The sequence below is a fragment of the Haemorhous mexicanus genome, chromosome 1 (genome assembly GCF_027477595.1).
Source record: "Haemorhous mexicanus isolate bHaeMex1 chromosome 1, bHaeMex1.pri, whole genome shotgun sequence".
Taxonomy (NCBI): domain Eukaryota; kingdom Metazoa; phylum Chordata; class Aves; order Passeriformes; family Fringillidae; genus Haemorhous; species Haemorhous mexicanus.
This window is the reverse complement of record NC_082341.1, coordinates 106,913,205-106,931,475: the sequence shown is the minus strand read 5'-3', so window position 1 is coordinate 106,931,475 and position 18,271 is coordinate 106,913,205. Positions and strand designations below refer to the sequence as shown.

The window sequence follows — 18,271 nt, the reverse complement described above, 5'->3', positions numbered from 1 at the left end:
CACTGCTCTCAGAGAAGGCCTTGCAGAAGGATTTTGAACACACAATATGCCAGCCATGAATAAATTAACACCTAAATTTGCTGAGAAAGAGCCTGGTTAATATAAAGTTTGCCTTGTGGGTTCCTCATGTCATTCCAGGTCAGCAGCAAATTCTGTGGCAAGTTCAAGTGACCCTCAAACCTCTTAAAACTAGGAAATACCCAGCTGAGGTACATCCCAGTGTGGAATTAAGGCTGCACCTGGAGCTTGCAGTGGCTCTTTTTAATTTTCAAGTAAGTCTCTTGCACTGGTGATGTGGAAATGGCAGCTGTGTAGGCAAAAGGAAGAGAGATGTGCAAGTTAGGAGACAAGACTTCTCTGGCCAAAGACCAAAAAAGAGTAGTCTGTCATCCCAATAGCAGTGAAGTGAAAGTCTCTCTCTGTATCTGACCATTCAGGTGCTGAAGCTGACAGTGAAAGAGCACAAAGAATTACTGCATCAGGGGCTGTTTCAAGGACATGGGTCTCAGAGTTTGACTGCAGCATGTGTGCAGGATTCCTCATGTAGTAGCACTCACCTGGACACAGGTTTTCCTTTAAGAGCGCTTAAAAGAAAGTTTTCCTTTAAGAGCACTTAAAGTGCTGCAGCTCTGAGATGTTCTGCTTCAGGAGTCAGGGTGTCATGCATATGTGTGTTACAGGAAGACTGAATCACTGATCAAACAATGCAGAGTTCAGGTTGTACTGCTCTACCTTAGCTCTGGATTTCCTGGTTCTCAGAGGTGTCTCACTGTCATATCAGAAGGGAACAAGGCTACTGAATCTTCTCCTCACTGAATTGCCTGAGGGGGGGAATTTGTTCTTTGGTGGGGGGGGCGGGGAAAATGGAAGTGTTTGTTTGTTTGTGTTTGTTTTGTTATTTTGGTTTTGTTTGCTTTGATAAGAGGAAAAAAGGGTGAATTTCGGCTATTTCAAGAAATTCCAACAACCACCTATATGTGCAGCTGGGATACCATTGTAGTAGATACACTTATCCCCCAACCTTTCATCCTAGATCTCCACATCATTTTGAAAGAAAATAAATTATTGTCATCTTACAGGTTAAAAATCCAGAGAATAAAAGAAGGAAAGTGATGTGCTTGATACTGCTTCAGTCCTGAGATGACAATTAGTGCATAAAATAAAATACACTCAAAAAAAATCTGTGCTATTTTTTGCTATCTGATGCCATTACCTATATGACAGTAGCAATCTGATGCATGGTTCCTACTGTGCCAGCTCCAGGTATATGCCAGGCCAGACCCCCCCATGTTAGATTAGCCCTTGGGCCAGCCAGGCTCTCCAGCCTTTCCTCAGCCCACGCAGTCTCCCCTCCCCACCCAACTAGTCCCTGCCTGGAAATACCTAACCTGATATTCAGATTAATCTATTTGCATTTATTCACTCCTTTGCTTCCTGGTCTACTGACTTTAAATTTGCATCTCTTTAGATCTGCTTGGATATTGGCACAGGTACACATGCGAGCTAATGGCTCTCATTCTTCTGAACCAGAGATGAGTTACCAAAACCCCAGAACATATCTCAAAGGGACAAATGGGATTGAATTATCACTACTTCCAAATCGCCTTTTCCATGAGTTTCAAATCCCTCCAACTGGTCTCTTCCTAAGATCCTTTCTCTTCTTGCTTCAGCACCAGCTCTCCCCACTCTCCTCCATTCCAAACTCCTCTCAGCAAGCTGCTGTGTAGAGCACATTTAATTCTGTTCTTGTTGACAGTTTTTGAACCTTCTTGCTTATTTTCTTATACTCACATTACACTTTTCCAAAATAAAACAGAAATAAAACCTAAATCCAGGCAGAAGTGGAGTCTGGTACCTTGTCTGCAGACCTTTGTCATATTTTAACTGGACTAAGGCTGAACTCAGGAGTAGCACTCTTTCATAACCCACCTGAATACGAGCTGGCTGGAAGTCTTCTTGGCACCCTATTCAGCCAACAAGTGTGTAATCCATTTAGTCAGGGAGGACTGGGTACATGCCTATACAGGCAGCCAAGCTCTTTTTTTGCTGATCTGAAGGGTGGTAGGTGCCAGTGGGAAGCATGTCAGGAGAATGATTGTAATGGGACACGGCTTGTTATCCTGGTCTGTGCAAGTGCTAGGACCTGTCAATGCTTAAAAATGTGAGGGGTGGAGAAGTCAAGAGGTTACTTCCTAAGAAACCCTTTGTTTAGATAACCCTGGCTCTTGCAGGAAGAACACTGACTTTCAGGGTCAGTTACACACGTGCATTTTAGACCTTTGGAGGAGGCAGCCTTCAGATGTGTTTGTTCAGTCTTCTGAGGGCAGATGTGAGCTCATTCTACTTCGGGTCCACCTCAATCAGCAGCAGTGTAATTACACTTCAGGTAGTGCTGAGCCCAGACAGAGGTACGGACAGACTGGGCACGACACTTGGAGGCCAGTCAAATATATGCAAAATATAACAGAGGTCTTTCACTGAACAATTAATTAAAACTGAAACTATTGTTCCTCTCAAAGTGAAGGCTGAAAATATCCAAAAAGACTCAATGTTTATCTTATTTACAGTGTTAGAAAAGGATTACAGACTATGAGGAAAGAATTATATAACAGAGGATACAACCTCCAAAAAGCTACCCAAAATAAAGAGAGGATCTGAATGATGGTTCTTGACATGTGCTGGTTCCTATACAGAAATTTTCAGCTATTGAACTGGGAGGGGATCCAAAGAATTAAGTGTTTTATCTGAAATAAATGTATACAGAACTATAGGGGATACAAATACACACAAAACCCCATGTAGAATTTCTGAAGAAGACAGCGATAAAGTATGAATTAAGAAATCTGACTACATACAGGGCCAGATGGTTTGTAATAGAAGGTACCAAAAGTTTAAAGAACTGTCTAGTCCAAAAATAATTTTAATTAAATTAGCTAAGATGTGAAAGAGCAATTACAGCCCTAAAGCAGCTCCTGACTAGGCTGATTCTTACAATAATTTCCAAATCAGCTTTGCTCACTTGATATAAAAATGATTATTTCCTTTTCTTTTACCATCATATAGGGCTTGACCTCCTGGGTGCTTGGTTGAGGTACAAATGTAAGCTGTAATATTTTTTAACTGTGGGAACAGTTGAAAGGTGTCAGGTATATTAAGAAGCTTTACATTATGCATTTCAAATTCTTCTTGGATTCAAGCACTGGAAACATTCCAGGTTCCAAGGTTTCTGTTTAAAATGAGATTTAATGTACATACGCTGTAGCATTGCCAATAATATCTTAAACTGGGTGTGTTTTATTGAGTGATTCATAAAGTAAGACAGACAAAGTATGCACAGTGGTATTGGAATTTGGGTGGGATCAAAGTACTGATTTAGTGTAATATGTCTGTCAAGCACAGCATACAGGAAATCTTTCTGAATGAAGATGGATTTAGCCCATGAGAACCTCAGTATATTTCCAACTGTCATTAATTCCAGTGAACCCCCATCCCCCTTTGAAAATATTGAAGTAAAAACTAAAAAAGCTGCAGCACTCATCCTCAGATATTCCATTGGCAATGAGACTACAGTCAGACTTGTTGGAAGTAAAAGACAGGAAAAGTATTAAAATTAATAAAAATAACATTGGTTTAAAGGGACACTGTCTGCAGTTGGAACACAGAAGAAAATTCTGTTACCTAACAGAGTGGCTGCAACATTTTTATTTAAATGCAATTTTGCTGTTAATTTGGCATCCATAAGCATACTGAGCTGGGTATGCTGTGATTGTACATTTGCATGCATGTACCTCACCCTCTCTGCACTCTTCCTGTTTGCATCTCCTTCTAGGCAGTATTTTGAAAACCACAGTGCTGATTTTGTTTCTGAGACTAAGAAGCCACTCGTACTGAGAACAAGGAGCTCTAACACTGAGAAACTGAGCCCTACTTTGAGGGCTTCATACTGGCAGGAGGGATAATCCTGTCCTGAGTTCCATTATTAAAAATCAAGCTGTTACTTTTATGAAACATCTGTTTAAATACATTATGTTTGATTCTTCTTTGACTCCTGATCACCTTTTTTATCATATATTATTTGCTAAACAGTAGGAACATTCTGCCTTTATCCCTGCTTTGTCCACTCAGATGCACTCGGAGGGCATAAACACCTTGTTAGTCTGCCCTGCCTAGTCCTTACTGCTCCCTTGGCAAAATTCCTGCGTTTGTGAGGTGGGACAGCTTACTGAAATAAAAGTGCAGCTAGTGAAAAGAAGGTTGTGGATGCACTGTTTCAAGAGGGAGAGTTTTATGGAGGAGAAGGAGCTTGCAAGACTCAAGTTCATAAAACAGGAACAGAATGGGACGAGGTGAACTCTCCTGCTAAGAGGAGCTAAAAGGGCTCTAGGTCTGCCCCTAGCGCTGGAAAGGATTCGGTACAGGAAATCAGCGTGGATACAATGTTTTTAAAGGGCTTTACACCTTTCCCTTTGAAAAGTAGTCAGCTGTTTCGCAAGACCTGTGTATAGAGAATTAATATTCCAAAGATGTTTTTTAAGTCTCAGAATTTCCTATCAACTGTGATTTTTTTGAGGGTATGAATGCTATTAACCTATAGGTTAATGGCTTAGCTTCAAATAATGTATTACATCCTTTCCCTCAATTAAATGTTAAGATTTCTATTAGATTAAATACAAGGGGAAGATTTTAGTTTGTAATTTGCCTCAGTGAGAAATAGATGAAATAGAAGACTGCACTTGCTGTGGTGTCCTTCAGGTACCCATGGAAAGTTGATCTATAAAGTTGTCAGAATGGTAATGGATGAAAACTTCAGGATATTAAGAGCTTGAGAATAAAGGAAAAATAATTTCTCCTGGAAAGCTCTGGCTTATATGCATTAATTATCTCATGATACCTTTTGATAAGCAAACACAAAAGCAAGCCGTGTACAGCATGCCAGTGCAAGTTAAAGGAGAAGCAATGAAAAATTGGCTTATCTTGAAAAAAAGAAGCTGATTTTGTTTCTTTGATCTGCAGACAGATCCTTCATGAAGATAAGAGCAGGGAGCCGCATGTCTTGCTTTAAGGCAGGATTTAGGGAATCTTATCTTCAAAAATCTCTGCATTCCTTTTTCTTGCACATTTCACTCCTGATATGCCACTAACACAGCATATGTACATTGAGCCTGATTACTCACCTCTCATACTTCTTCTCTTGGACTAGGTGAACCAATCAAGCAACCCTCGGTGTGAGCTTATTTTTTTGGGTGACAAGTCCAAGAATAGGTGTGCCATAGGTGTCCTCCTCAAAGACACCTTCATGTCCTCACTCCTGTGATGGAACAAATAAGACATTTTGAACTTTCTGGTGTTGTGGGTTAACACACCCAGGCAGCTCTGCATCTGGATGGAATTCTTTGAACTCCCACAGTATTGATAGCCTTCCCTTCCTGCAGGATAAAGCCAGACAGTAGTTCAATTTTTTCCTTATCCTCTGTGCAAATTATTTGGGACCCAGCTTCCCAGATCCTTTCTTATTTCCAGTGGTCTGATTTTCTTACTTTTCAGGCTTTTGGAAATTATCATGACCTAAGTCACCCAGATGCCCAAGTGCTCCCATTCTCCATGTAGGAGCCAAAGGGATATTCCCACCAAGATGCAGTTCATCTGAGCTTTTTTAGAAGAGGAATTACAGTCAAGTGACATGCCCAGAAGTTAAGTCAACAGTAGTGGCTCACATAAAGTCCAAATTGCTCACAAGCTAGGCTTGTCCCTTGCTAATGACTGCATGAACACCTGGATCAGCGGGTCAGGGACCACATCACCTTTCCAGCCACCCACTTTACTGAAAGGAATTACTTGGCACTACTAGCTCAAACTCACTTCAGCCAAGGCTTGAAGATTGAATTAGAATTTTTTAATATGTTCTAACACCAAAATGAGACTTCTGACTCTTTTTGGGTTTTGGTGAAATGATATTTTGTCTCTGCCAGAGCATCAGATTTATTTTCTAATCCATTTTACCACCCTCCTGATATCATAAGAAAGATTATGACCATGGTAGCTTCTGTTTAAGGTTGTTCTGCAGATAGGCCTTCACTTTGCTGATTCCTTTGCTGAAGATAACTAGTGCTAGCTCTCTTTAAGCTATACCTTCACAACTCACTACTCTATTACTTTTTTATTCTCAAAACTATTCTTAAAACTTTTCTAACTGTGAAAGTGAGAGACATGATTCCATGATCTATGTGTGATGAAGGTAAGCCTGCAGACCCTTAGAGTGTAGACCTAGTATAGAACTTTTCTTTTGCATTTAATTGCCCTAAATATAACATTTAAAGCCTCCTAGTGTACTGCAGGATTTTTGGACCTAATGCATCCATCATCTTTAAAGACACCACAAGAACTGATTGAGAAGGAGCATAAAATAGTTGGACTGATAAAACAGGCTGCATTGTGCATATTTCCAGTTTCTGCTCCTCAAGATTGTTTCTTAGCTATTAGTTATATCAGGGTAATCACCTGCACCTCTTGGTGCAGTTAAGGTCATGACAAGTTATTGCTTATTTGAAGAGATTACTATATTATTACTCCTCATTAGAAAATTAAAGCTATTGATCAAGTAATGCATTCTTTTCCCCCTTGTAAAATATTTTATTAATATATATTAAGAAGCCTACAAAACAAAGCACACTTTCTTATTTGTTTTTAGGTTTGAACAAACTGAGATTATCTGTTTTGGAGCCAGATTCTGAGGTCCATAAACAGGCAGTACTACCGCTGCTGTACAAGTAAATTGAAATAAACATTAAGCAAAGAGTTATCCTGAAATGAAAGGGGTCTGACATCATTACCAGCAATAATTATAAATTGTGTGGTCAAAACTTTGCAAAACTGCAGGTTTCTTTAAGGGTTAATTTATCCTCATAAAGGACATAGACCCAAAAAGGGGATTTTGAATTTACATTAAAAATCCTTTGCATTTCAGGGCTGTTTAGACTAGTGGTGGGAAGAGGAGAGGTCACTGAGTCCAAACTCAGACTTAAACTCATTTCAACACACAAAAATGTTATTCATAGCAGATACAAAACAAAAAGGAAAAAACAAAAGGAACTCTATCTTTTATGCTGTAGATTTTTTGGATTGATGAGAATTTCTTTTGCATCATCAAAATGATCAGATTTTTATCCTTCTGATTTTCCTTTCTCATATTTCTTTTCCTGTTTTCTTTTGGGAGTGCAAAGATCCCTCTCACTGTTAAATCTAAACAAAGGAAACAACTTTAGAATGTAAGACTAAGGACTAAAACATGTCTCCTCTGTCACCACCTGGCTTACAATTGGATTTTAATTTCTCCTTTGCAGTTGCCTCATGATTGATTGTTCCTGATGAACACCCAGTTCCACTGATGCAGACAAAAAGGGAGGGACACCACAAGCTGGCTACAGACACCCTTCTCACTGCCTAAACTACCGTAAGGTCAGGATGGATCGATGCATTCTCATCTGAAAATTTTCATTTGGGCCTTGTTTGGAAGGTCCCTGTTTGAGTCTTCTGTAACCAGAGGAAGCACCCATCAATGTACATTCACTGCCTGTAGATTTAATGAGAAAAATCAATGTGAAGTTCAAACCTTCTCTGGCTGGCAGCACACGCTGGGTATGTTTTAGACAAACCTGATGCTCACTTGGCAGGACAAATTTCTGAAGTATAAGAGCGCTGTTATCTCTCCTTGGCAGTATGCACAATAGAAGCCTGCTTGCTTGTCAATAAAACTTTGGCCTTCATACAAAACCCTTTTCATAGTTTATAAGACTAAGCTTAATTAAAAGGAGAATTGTGTATGCTCTCCTTTCATTTGGTAGTAAACACAGGCTCCTTCACCTCATACAAAGCTAATGGTGGTAAACCAGATACTGCACCACTCTATACAAGAATAGTGTACTGTGGAATATACTGCTAGAAGGAAACAGCATGTCTATTCAGTAAATCCAGTTGTAGTTCATGAGAACCTCTCTGGGCTACTCCTGAAGTGAGCTGGAATGCAAGAAGTTATCCCTGACCTGCTGCAAAGACTGCCTGAATTTTGAAGTAGAGATCTCCAGTTATCACTCCAACCAGACAACCAATAGTTGGGTAAAGCTCATCTTCACATTCTCTTTTCAAGCAGCAAGTAACAGGTGCCACCTATGCCAGAAGCATGAAAGGAACCAAGCAAACCAATGTCAGCACCACCAAAAGTAAACTGAGACAGTTCTTATCTCCAGGGACTCATTCAGGACAATTGTCACACTGTCTTTACAAACTGTTCTCAAAACTGCCCAAAATGAGGGCCTGCAAAACAGAGCATGTTACAAGAGCTACAGACACGACAAAATTGCAGCCTTGAATATCCCCCAGTCAGTGACCCCCTGTTTTGAGCTGTGCCTTGGTACAGGAAATCACAATAGCCTTATGTCTGGATTGGTGTTTACACTGCAAACACCTGCATGCTCAGGCATGGTTTTGTATGGGATGATACATGACAAAGGATTCGTGCAGTCTTGTGGGCTCACATTAGTGTTTTCATAAGGTTCATGTGGAAAATGAGTTTGATAATAAGATACAGAGTTTTCATCAAGAACTGAGTGTATGAATTCATACAGTATAAGGAATTTACAGGATGCAGCAACTGGATTGATTTCGCTGGACTGATTCCATAAAATCACATAGATATTTCAATCTCAGCAGAAAGAGCTCTAACTGGATTCCTTTGTGACCTGATGTCCAACCTTAACAGCTGGTGTTGACTGGTTGTCATGGCTTAACCCCAGCCAGCAACCAAGCCCCAGGCAGCCACTCACTCTCTGCCCCACAGTGGGACTGAGGAGAGAATGAGAAGGGTAAAAGCTGGAAAACTTGTGAGTTCCCATAAAGACCATTTAATAGGCAAAGCAAAAGCTGCACACACGAGCAAAGCAAAAAGGGGAATAAATTCACAGGTTCCCATGGGCAGGCAGGTGTTCAGCCAGGAGAGCAGGGCCCCATTACACATGGCAGTGACTCGGGAAGAGAATCTCCATCACTCCAAATGTCCCCCCCTTCTTCCTTATTCCCACACTTTATATATGGAGCTCGATGTGAAATAAACATTCCTTTGGTCAGTTGGTGTCAGCTGCCCCAAACGTGTCTCCTCCCAGTTTCCCACGTGCTCCCAGCCTCCTCCCCAGCACGGCAGTATGAAGAGTGGAAAAGGCCTTGGATCTGTGTAAGCCCTGCTCAGCAATAACAAAACATGTCTGTATTACCAACCCTATTAATTTGTGTTCAGCACAAATCCAAAATAAAGCCCCATCCTAGCCACTAGGAAGAAAATTAACTCTACCCCAGTCAAACCCAGCCCACTGGCCAATTTACTTAGCAATATGGACAAATAATCTGTTGGATCACCGAGTCTTGACTTCTGCTTTCGAAGACATCTCAGAAACTTCTTTTTACCTGTATAAGGCTGTGCCTTTAAATTAGTTTACTTTTCATTTATTGTTCTGACTGAGCTTTTCAAAGACTTAGAAAGCCCTAATCCTAGCTTCCATACTAAATCCATTTGAAGCTAATTTAGATCTCTTCTTTAATTGAGCCAATATTTTGCTCTAGCCAGTTCTTGTCCATTCTTGGTGATTAATTTGCTATAGTATTTGCAGTGTTCTCAAGTTGTAACATAGCTTCTGTTTTTCTGATGTAAGCAAAGAGCTTTTTTTTTAATTGTTTCCCCATCTAACAGTGGAGAAAAGTTGCACTATCATCAGCTTGAGGCTATGGGACATCATTTGCAAAGAATGAGAAGTCTTGCATCATTTTTCACTCCTTTAATCAGAGATTGCCTTGGGGATTAGCAGTGAATAAGGAGAATAATCTTGACCCTCTTGACAAACATACATTTCTAATGCCAAAGATGTCAAAATGTTTCCCAAACACTTTAGGAACAGTGCATCTCTTACAAATCCTGCAAGAAGCATGCTGATAAGCTTTACACAAACAATTCCCAGGTTTCTCTCAACAGCAATAATGGTGCTTTTCAAAGTTCTTGGCAGTCAAGCTGCAAGTAGCATCTTGCAGAGGTTGACTCCCCTCTAACCTTTTCCAGCAGATTTTTCTCTTCACAAGGGAGTGACTGGACCATCCAACTGCCATAAACAGAAGACGTTAAAACATGAAGCAACACTACAACAAAATGAAGTAGCAGCCAGCTACGTAGTCTCCAGGCACTAACGCTGGAACCAGCAGGTTATAAAGAACTTAATTCACTTTTTGCATGTGCAATGAAGTGGGATAACCCTTCTCAAACTAAAAAAACAATTGCAGTAGCTTAAGACCTGTGTAGCTGACATGAATCGTGCTCTTTTTTCCACCAGGTCATCCCAGGTACTTCTCTGGCTTTCATGTCTCAGGACCCTCATGATGCTTTTCCAGGGCAGTACTTTTCTAGCCTTTGTTTAAGTAAGCAAACTTTGATTAAGTAAACATTTACTTCGATCAAGTAAACAAAGAAACAAAAATAGCATCTCCCAGAATTTTAGCCATTTCATAACCACTGGATTTTGCATAGAATCTAGGAGCTGGAAGCTGCTCCTCCCACTCAAGGAACAGCTTGCTCAGCAGCAGCTGCTTTCCTTTTAAGAGATTTTGGCAGTTTCTTGGGCAAGCACCAGAAAGATTTCTGTGGTGGCAGTCATTACTGTGCTGCTAGTTCATGTCATACAAGGGATGCAGAGGCATTTCTTCCTGGGCAACAGGGAGTTAACTTGCCTCCTGTTCCCTGCCTTGGGAATAAGAGCTGGGATGGCAGCCCATAGTAGGAAGGTCTGGATGGAATTCGCCAGTGAAGGGGGGGGGATAACATTTTTGTGTGAGAAAGATGCTTGCCAAGAAATCGAGAGGGGAAGTAACATGGGAGAAAGGAAGTAACTCATCAGTGTTTGGGACAGACAACAGCAGTTTCAGGATCTGGGTACACATCAGGGTCTTGGATGGATCTTTACCTACGTCACTCACAGAAAAAGAAAGCAGGAGGAGGAAGTGTAGATGCCTTCATAAGCTTACAAACACCGCCAGAACCTCAAAAGCATCCAGTTTCCTACAGGCTTTCTAAATACCATTACACCACTTCTAGAGAGGAGGAGACTGAGGTCATAGAAAACTTTTAAACATGGGACTAGTCTTCTACCAGCATGAGCCACACTGGGGCAGACATGTGAGTAGGGGCAAAGAGAGGAGCATCAGCAGCCCCAGCTGCCGTTGCTCCAGACCACTGGAGGACACCATGCCATGACTTGAAAGCTCTAGAGGAAGGCTGCTGAAAACCAAAGCCACTTGGCTTTGTACTTCCCAAAACCAAAATACAGTTGGTCAGAAAGAAATGAGGTACACCATTGCTTCAAAACTTACAATTATTCATTGAATAAAAGGCTACAAAAGGAATAAAAAAGAAAAAAAAAAAAAGAAAGCTTCTGGGATGCAAAGATTTGTTTTCCTTTATTTTTAATCAGCCATTTGAAAACACTGCAACATGACCAGTTCTGCAAAAATGTTTTCCTGACCACAGCGTCTTGCATGCAGACAAACACAAGGTTTATGCCAGTTCCTGGAAGAATGAGCATCAGTAGCTTTTTTTAATACTGGAACACATTTGTTGTTTTTCTCTCTTCTTATCTCCCTAATTTTGGGAATTATCAAAATTTTTGGGGATACCTTTTTTGTTGTTTTTGTTGTTCATAGCCTATTTGTTTAAACAAGTACTATATGTTACTTTTTCCTCTGGTTGTTAATTTTTGTTTGGCTCTAGATTTTTTGACTGTACAATAAAGTTGCCCTTAACAACCTCTCCTGCTGTTTCAGCCTGAATAACTTCCACTGGGTCATCTTTGTGCTACTGTTTTAGACAGTTTATTTGCAAGTAGCTAATTAGTTATTTGTTCTATTCAACATGAAACTTTTGAGGTCTGGGCTGTAACTTCTTTTAGTGAGAGCTCACACTACACCAGTGTGTATTTGAGAAACTTCCCCAGGTAGTATGAAAGAGGGGAATCTGACTTGCTTTCCTGGGCAAATCTCAGGCACTGCTTCATATTTTGGTGGCACCGAGTCAAGACAGCAAGTGGACGTGCAGTAATATGGCTTTGTATGGCTTTGAAGTCAATGACATGTATTACTGTCTGAAAAATGGACAGGTGCCCCTGCCCTGGCAGTGGGGCTTGGGACTAGCTGATCTTTCAGGACCATTCCAACACAAGCCGTTCTATGATTCTCTGATTCTATGAAAATGTAATTCCAGTGCATCTTGCTGAAATTAATTCAGGTGGCATAATGTTTCGCATACACAGTAATGAAAAAAGTCCCAGACTTCAAGAGTTACAAAATCTGGACCAAAGGAAAGGGATAGATGACTAATAGCATACATGAAAGATACAGAATTTTTAAAAACATCACAAAACCCCCAAAAGAATCTATGGAAAGATGATCCTGAACCACAACACTTTTTTTAAAAGAACAGAGTGGGATGGTGTAAAACCTTAAAAATTTGTATCTCCTGTCAATTTGTTGAACTAATTACTGTTTGAAATTTGTAAAACTAATTAGAAGCTGCTTTAAGCTGAATGTTCTGAGTGCGAACTGTAGTTTTTCCACATCAGGGAGTGTATCCCATGTGCTTATACTTTAGTATATAATGCATTCTTGTGGAAAGGCAATGAGCAGCCAGAATCCTTGCAATATTCTTTACTGGTTGTCTAAAAAACCTGCTGTGTTTTGTTTCTCTGCTAAATTCTCCTAAAAAAAAAAAAAGCTTAATTGAATCAAAAATATCTCTCTGATGAGCCCCTCCTTTGATCTCTCTCTTTTGATAATCTCTCTCCTGACAGGCTGTGAATACTCTGCTAGCAATACTTTGTGCTTTCCTCCACAGAGATAGCAACTGCTCTGCTCCAGGCATTTCCTTGGCCTAGGATTTGGGATCTCTGGAAGTGGGCAAACATCTCCATCCAGCCTACTGGTGTGAGTGCAGGGCTCTGTGTGGAACTAATTAGTGTTATAATGAATGCCACAACAGTTTATAGCCAGGAAGCATCTAATGACCTGGCAGTAATCTCACAATGACTAATCAAGATTTTCTACAATTCCCTTTAGCAATTTTACCTGATAAATTAGTGCAGGGAAAAAAAAAAAAAAAAAAGAAGCCAAAATAAAACTGTAAGCAGAACAGAGAAGCTCTGATTTAAAATATCTGATGGATGATGCTCTTCTGCCTTCCCGGGGTTATTGTGGGCAATCCACCATAAATTCTAGAACCTTGCATACCAAGAGCAGAGTGGTTATGACTTCTTCATTGATTTCAGAGGACCAGCCTTAAGCTGATGAACTTAATTTAAATTCAGTATGTGACGTGTGGGCTGCAACCCTACTACTAACCCGACGCTGACTATTTTAATCCAAATTGGGTGTGTATTACCGGGATTGGGTAAAAAAATTGAGTTTCTATTTTCAATTATTTTTGCACATAGCAGGAAAAGCTTAAAAAAAAAAAAAAAAAGAAAAGAAAAGAAGAAGAAGATGGATTCAGATGTTCACAACCAGAGCAGTCCCCATCCCGTGCCTAGCCCAGCACATGGTGTGTAGGACTAAGCATACGGACAGCCCCCTGCAGGATGCCGTCTCTCACAGACTGTTTTTCTCACAACAGCAAATATTTACCGTGCAGTACAAGAAAGACAAGGAGCTCCAGGAGGGGGTCCAGCGAAGGGACACAAAGATTATTAGGGGTATGTAGTCTCTCTTTTATGAGGAGAGACTCTGGGCCTCAGAAAAGACTGAAGGAGATCTCATTAATACATCTAAGTATCTCAAAGGTGGGCGTCAAGAGGATGGTGTAGGACTCTTTTATATCGTTCCCAGTGACAGGATGAGGAGCAATGGCCATAAACTGAAACACAAGAAGTTTCACCTCTACATGAGGAAGAACTTCCCACTGAGGGTGGCAGAGCGCTGGACCTCCATGTCTCTCTGGAGACATACAAACCCCACCTGGGTGTGCTCCTGTGTAACCTGCTCCAGGTGATCCTGCCTTGGCAGGAGGGTTGGACCAGATGGTCTCCAGAGCTCCCTTTCATCTCTAACGATTCTGCGCTGTCCCCGCTCACCAGCCCGCTCAGCCCAGGGCACGGGGGCAGCACGGGGGCAGCCCCGGAACGCCCCGTGCCCGCTCCCGGCCGGCTCCGGCGGCGCTGGGAGCGGGGGGCAGCAGCGAGGCGGGGCCGGGCGCATGTGACCGGCGGCGGGGGCGGCCCCGGCGGGGCTGGGCTGCCTCGGCGGGGCAGTGCGGAGCGGCGGCGCGCCGGGGATGCGGAGCGGCCGGGCCCCGGGCAGATGATGGCGATACGCGAGCTGAAAGTGTGTCTGCTTGGAGTGAGTAAGGGCGACCGGGGGGTCGCTTCCCCCTTTCTTTGCCTCCTGTCTCGCCTCGCAGGTGGGGGCTGTGGGAGTTGGGGTGCTCGCTAAGCCGGGGAACGCTTCCAGCCTCGCTGTCCCGCTTCCCGGGGGGCGCCGCGTCTGGCGGTCCCGGGCGGAGCGAGGGGGCTCGGCCGCGGAAAATTCCTCCACGCCGAAACTTGGCAGCCGCGCACCGGCCTCCGCGGGGCGGGGGGAGGCTTTGGGGCTTGTTTTTGTCTTGTTTCTCAACTTTTTAAAAGTGAGAAGGGCGTAGCGGTCTGGGGGAGGTGGTGAGAGGCTCTCTTCTGGGGGTCTCCCCCAGCGCTCCCCCGGCGGCGGGGTTGCCGGCGCAGAGCCGATCCCCCCCGGCGGCGGTGGCCCCGCGGAGGTCTCCCTTTGGTGCCAGAGCCCCGAAGGTCCCTGGTGGGGGGGGTTTGCTGCCCCCCCCTGGGGGCTCGTCACAGGCGGCGGTGGCCTCGCCGAGCCCCGTTCCAGCGGTGGGGAGCCGTCCGGAGAAAAGCAGCAGCGCTGCCCGTCCTGGGACGCTGTGTCGGGTGGCTCCTTCTCCCGGGGCTCGGTCCCGTCTCATCGATGTGCTGCTCGGTGCTTTGTTTAGTTCCTTGCCTGGCTTGATTCAGCAGCGCTTCTTTGACTCGACTCCTTACAGGAACGTCCTTTTTGCCATTCCCTTTTTTTTTTTTTTTTTTTCCCTCTTTCGCTTTTTTGGCGAACTCGCGCGTGCGTTTCACATCTGGAGCAGCAATGTGCTTAGCTCTGCACTTTGGCTGCGCCTGCCCCTCTCTGCCCGGCACCGAGGGAGCTTCCCGGCAAAATGTGCCCACCAAGTTGGCACAAGCACCGCCACAGAGCAGAACCACCTCTCCTGACAGTAACCAGCAGAGCATCACTACTCCAGTACACGTTTCTTTTTAAAAGTCAAACCTCTCAAATTACCCGGTGCAAGTTCGGCTGCTTTTAGGCCCACATCTCATAAGCACTCAGAGAAGCTGCATGAATGAAGGCTTTTTAGAGTGAATTTGCTTTCATCCCATCCAAGTGAGTTGAACATTTGAAAACCAAACACAAACAGACGCTCCAGTTCTTTCTGATTTGTGTTGACACTTAGCCCAGCAGGAACGGGTACCTTGCCCTGGAGTAGTTCTTGCCAGGATGCGGTGCCAGGGCACTGGAGAGTTCAACCCAAAGTATTTGGCAGTGACCATTCCTCCTTTCTTGGTCAGAATTCCTGCCTTCAACTTTTAAAATGGCATAGTGACAAAAATAAATGTGGTTTGTACAAACATGAGGAGTCTGTGGTAGAATATGTGGATGTGTCTTTGCTTGTTTTCTTCTCCAGCAGAAAATGTTGTAATTTTATAGAGATGAAGTGTCTTGTGGTATGAGATTCCACATGTCCCTAATTTATTGATGTTTTGTAACATTAAAACTTACTGGAGTTTTTGTATGGCAATTGTTTGATTTTCTTTTTTTTAAAGACAGGAAAAGAAACCTATAAAGCAGCTCTGTGTTACTAACAGTATGCAATTACTCTGTAGATTCATTAAAATGATGGGGTGGCAGTGGTAGCACTTAGGGAGATGTGTCTGTAGTTATAGTCACTTAGTAATTAGTGATATGTTCCTTCCATTTTAAGAGGGCATAGTCTTAGAAAACCTTCTACTTCTGATCACAGACATCTCATTTACCATGGGGATTGACACTATTTTCCCAAAAGAGAGGAATCCTTCAGATGATGAATCCCCTCAAGAAGTTGACGTTTTTAGAGCAGGGAAACTCCATACCTGTCTGTGTGAACAAATGGAGGCATTAATAGTCTGATCTGCTTGAAAGCTAGATGGCAACTCAAAAATACATTCTCAGATCTAGCAAAAGAAATCTTGACAGTTGTTTTTTTCAGTAGGTCCTGGACCTGGTTATTCTGCATTGTATGTCATAGATCCCTTGATAATCAGTCAAGTCTGGCATGTCTTAGTCCCAAGACAAGTTCTTATCCTTGTTAGAAATACGGATTAAATTGGTATGTAAACCCAGATCCCTCTCCACTTCTGAACACAGCCCTAGACTGCACCTCTGGATCAGACAGGAGGATCACAGTTTGGCTTCAGGCTGTGCAGAGGGCCTGGGCTTGGGCTGTTTCTACCTATTCAGAATTTCCCAGTGGGAAAAAATTGCAACTGGTGCAACGTTTACAAAGCCAGCTTCTCCACAAGCTCTGGACCCATTTGGCTATAGAGGGTCTAGATGGGAAGATGATGAAGAGGAATAGAGAAACCAGAGCTGTGGTCCACACTGCTAGCCCTACAGGGCAGTACAGTACTCCAGGGCCAGTGAGTGCCTGTAGCCATTGCACTAAAGATGGGGAGTAGGTTATTGGCTCCTGGATGTAACCCCACATTGCCAGGAGGGAGCCTGGCCTCTAGTTTTTAGCATTAACCTAACAAAACAGGATTTGAGTGTCTGCATTTCATTTCTTCTTCCTCCAAATAATCTTGGGGTTTTCAAAACTCTCTGTGGGTGTCACAGAAGTGATTTGGAGCAGCCAGGAGTAGTGCTCTACAGGATGATGGTTATGGGATTTGTAGCTGTTGGAGGAGACATCAGTGAGAGAAGGGCAAAGGGGAAATCTGGGGCAGCAGCAGGGTGGGAGTGAGTCAGTTTGGAGGGAAGGCTTTGTTGATTACAGAGCTCTCTGAGAAGGGATATTTCCAGCTTGTCAGTGGGTGAGCAGGAGCAGGATGCCTGCCTAATTGTCCAGTGCCTCTCAGCCACAGGTGTAGGAGCTACGGAGGTGCAGTTGAACAGCTCTCTTTAGTATGTTGCCATGCAAGTGTCCTCAAGCCTGCTCCTAAACTACTTCCTCCAGTAAATTTTTGCTGCTGGGCAGTGAGGTAGCTGCATGTGGAAGGTGTTCATCTTCGTGAGTGCAAATGCTTGAGTTCTGCTCCAAGTCCTGTCTTGTTAGCCCTGACTCTTCCTGCTCTCTCAATCCAGTTTATTTGTTCCCAGCAGTTGTTCCTGTGTTAGATGCCCCATGCTTCTGGGCCTGAGCAGGTTTTAGCTGTAGCTCAGTCTGTGGGATGAAATGAAGTGTAGCTCTCATTTGATTTGCATGGTGTTTCCATGTGGGCACCTAGCTGAGGGGCTGGAGGAGAGAGGAGTGAGTGTAGGGGAGCTGCTGTGTTCCTGAGCCGTGCTTCAGTGCTGAAATGTGGCTGGCTGTGCAGCTGCCAGCTTTCCTAATCTGTCTGTGGCTGCTGAGTGCCCTGTGCCTTAGCTCCCAACATTTTCTTTATGTGGGCTGGAGGAGTGATTTACAACTCCCTGCCAAATCCTGACATAATTGTGTGTGGCAACCGCAGAAGAGATTGCCAGGTTTACGACTAAGGCAAAGTTTCTTGTCTTTGTCACTTCCTGAGGAAACTTTGACAACTCTTCAGACTTTGGGAGATGGTTTGCTGACTACCATCTAAAGTGACCTCCATTACTCCTTTCCTTCTGTTTTTGTTTATTGCATTTTTGTGTTGTGACTGTGCATCACAGGACCAAAGGAGGTAGGATTGGAAGAGGCTCAGAGGTCATCCCTTGTCCCTAAAGCCCTTCTTATTCCTGACATATGTTTGTTTCCTCTGTCTTTAAAAGCACACAATCTTCTCCCTGGGGTTATGTCCCAGGGCTTAACTGCTTTTCCTGTAGAAATTTTTTCCAGAGCATAGTGCCCACATCTTCCCTAGCTGACACTTTGTTTCTTCACCCTTCTGTTTGTGCCTCAGTTTTCTTGCTCATAAGAAGTCGCTTTCTGGCCTGCGTTCTGCCA

The 18,271-nt window shown here is 43.2% G+C and overlaps 1 protein-coding gene across 1 annotated transcript in view; it reads left to right on the top strand.

The window, feature by feature from the left end:
- Nucleotides 1-14,294: 14,294 nt before the first annotated feature.
- RAB31 (RAB31, member RAS oncogene family) overlaps nucleotides 14,295-18,271 on the top strand; it is a 61,258-nt gene continuing 57,281 nt past the window's right edge. The window contains exon 1 of the mRNA XM_059858039.1: nucleotides 14,295-14,412. Coding sequence (XP_059714022.1) covers nucleotides 14,374-14,412 — 39 coding nt within the window. The 5' untranslated portion in view covers nucleotides 14,295-14,373. The remainder of the gene's footprint in view (nucleotides 14,413-18,271) is intronic.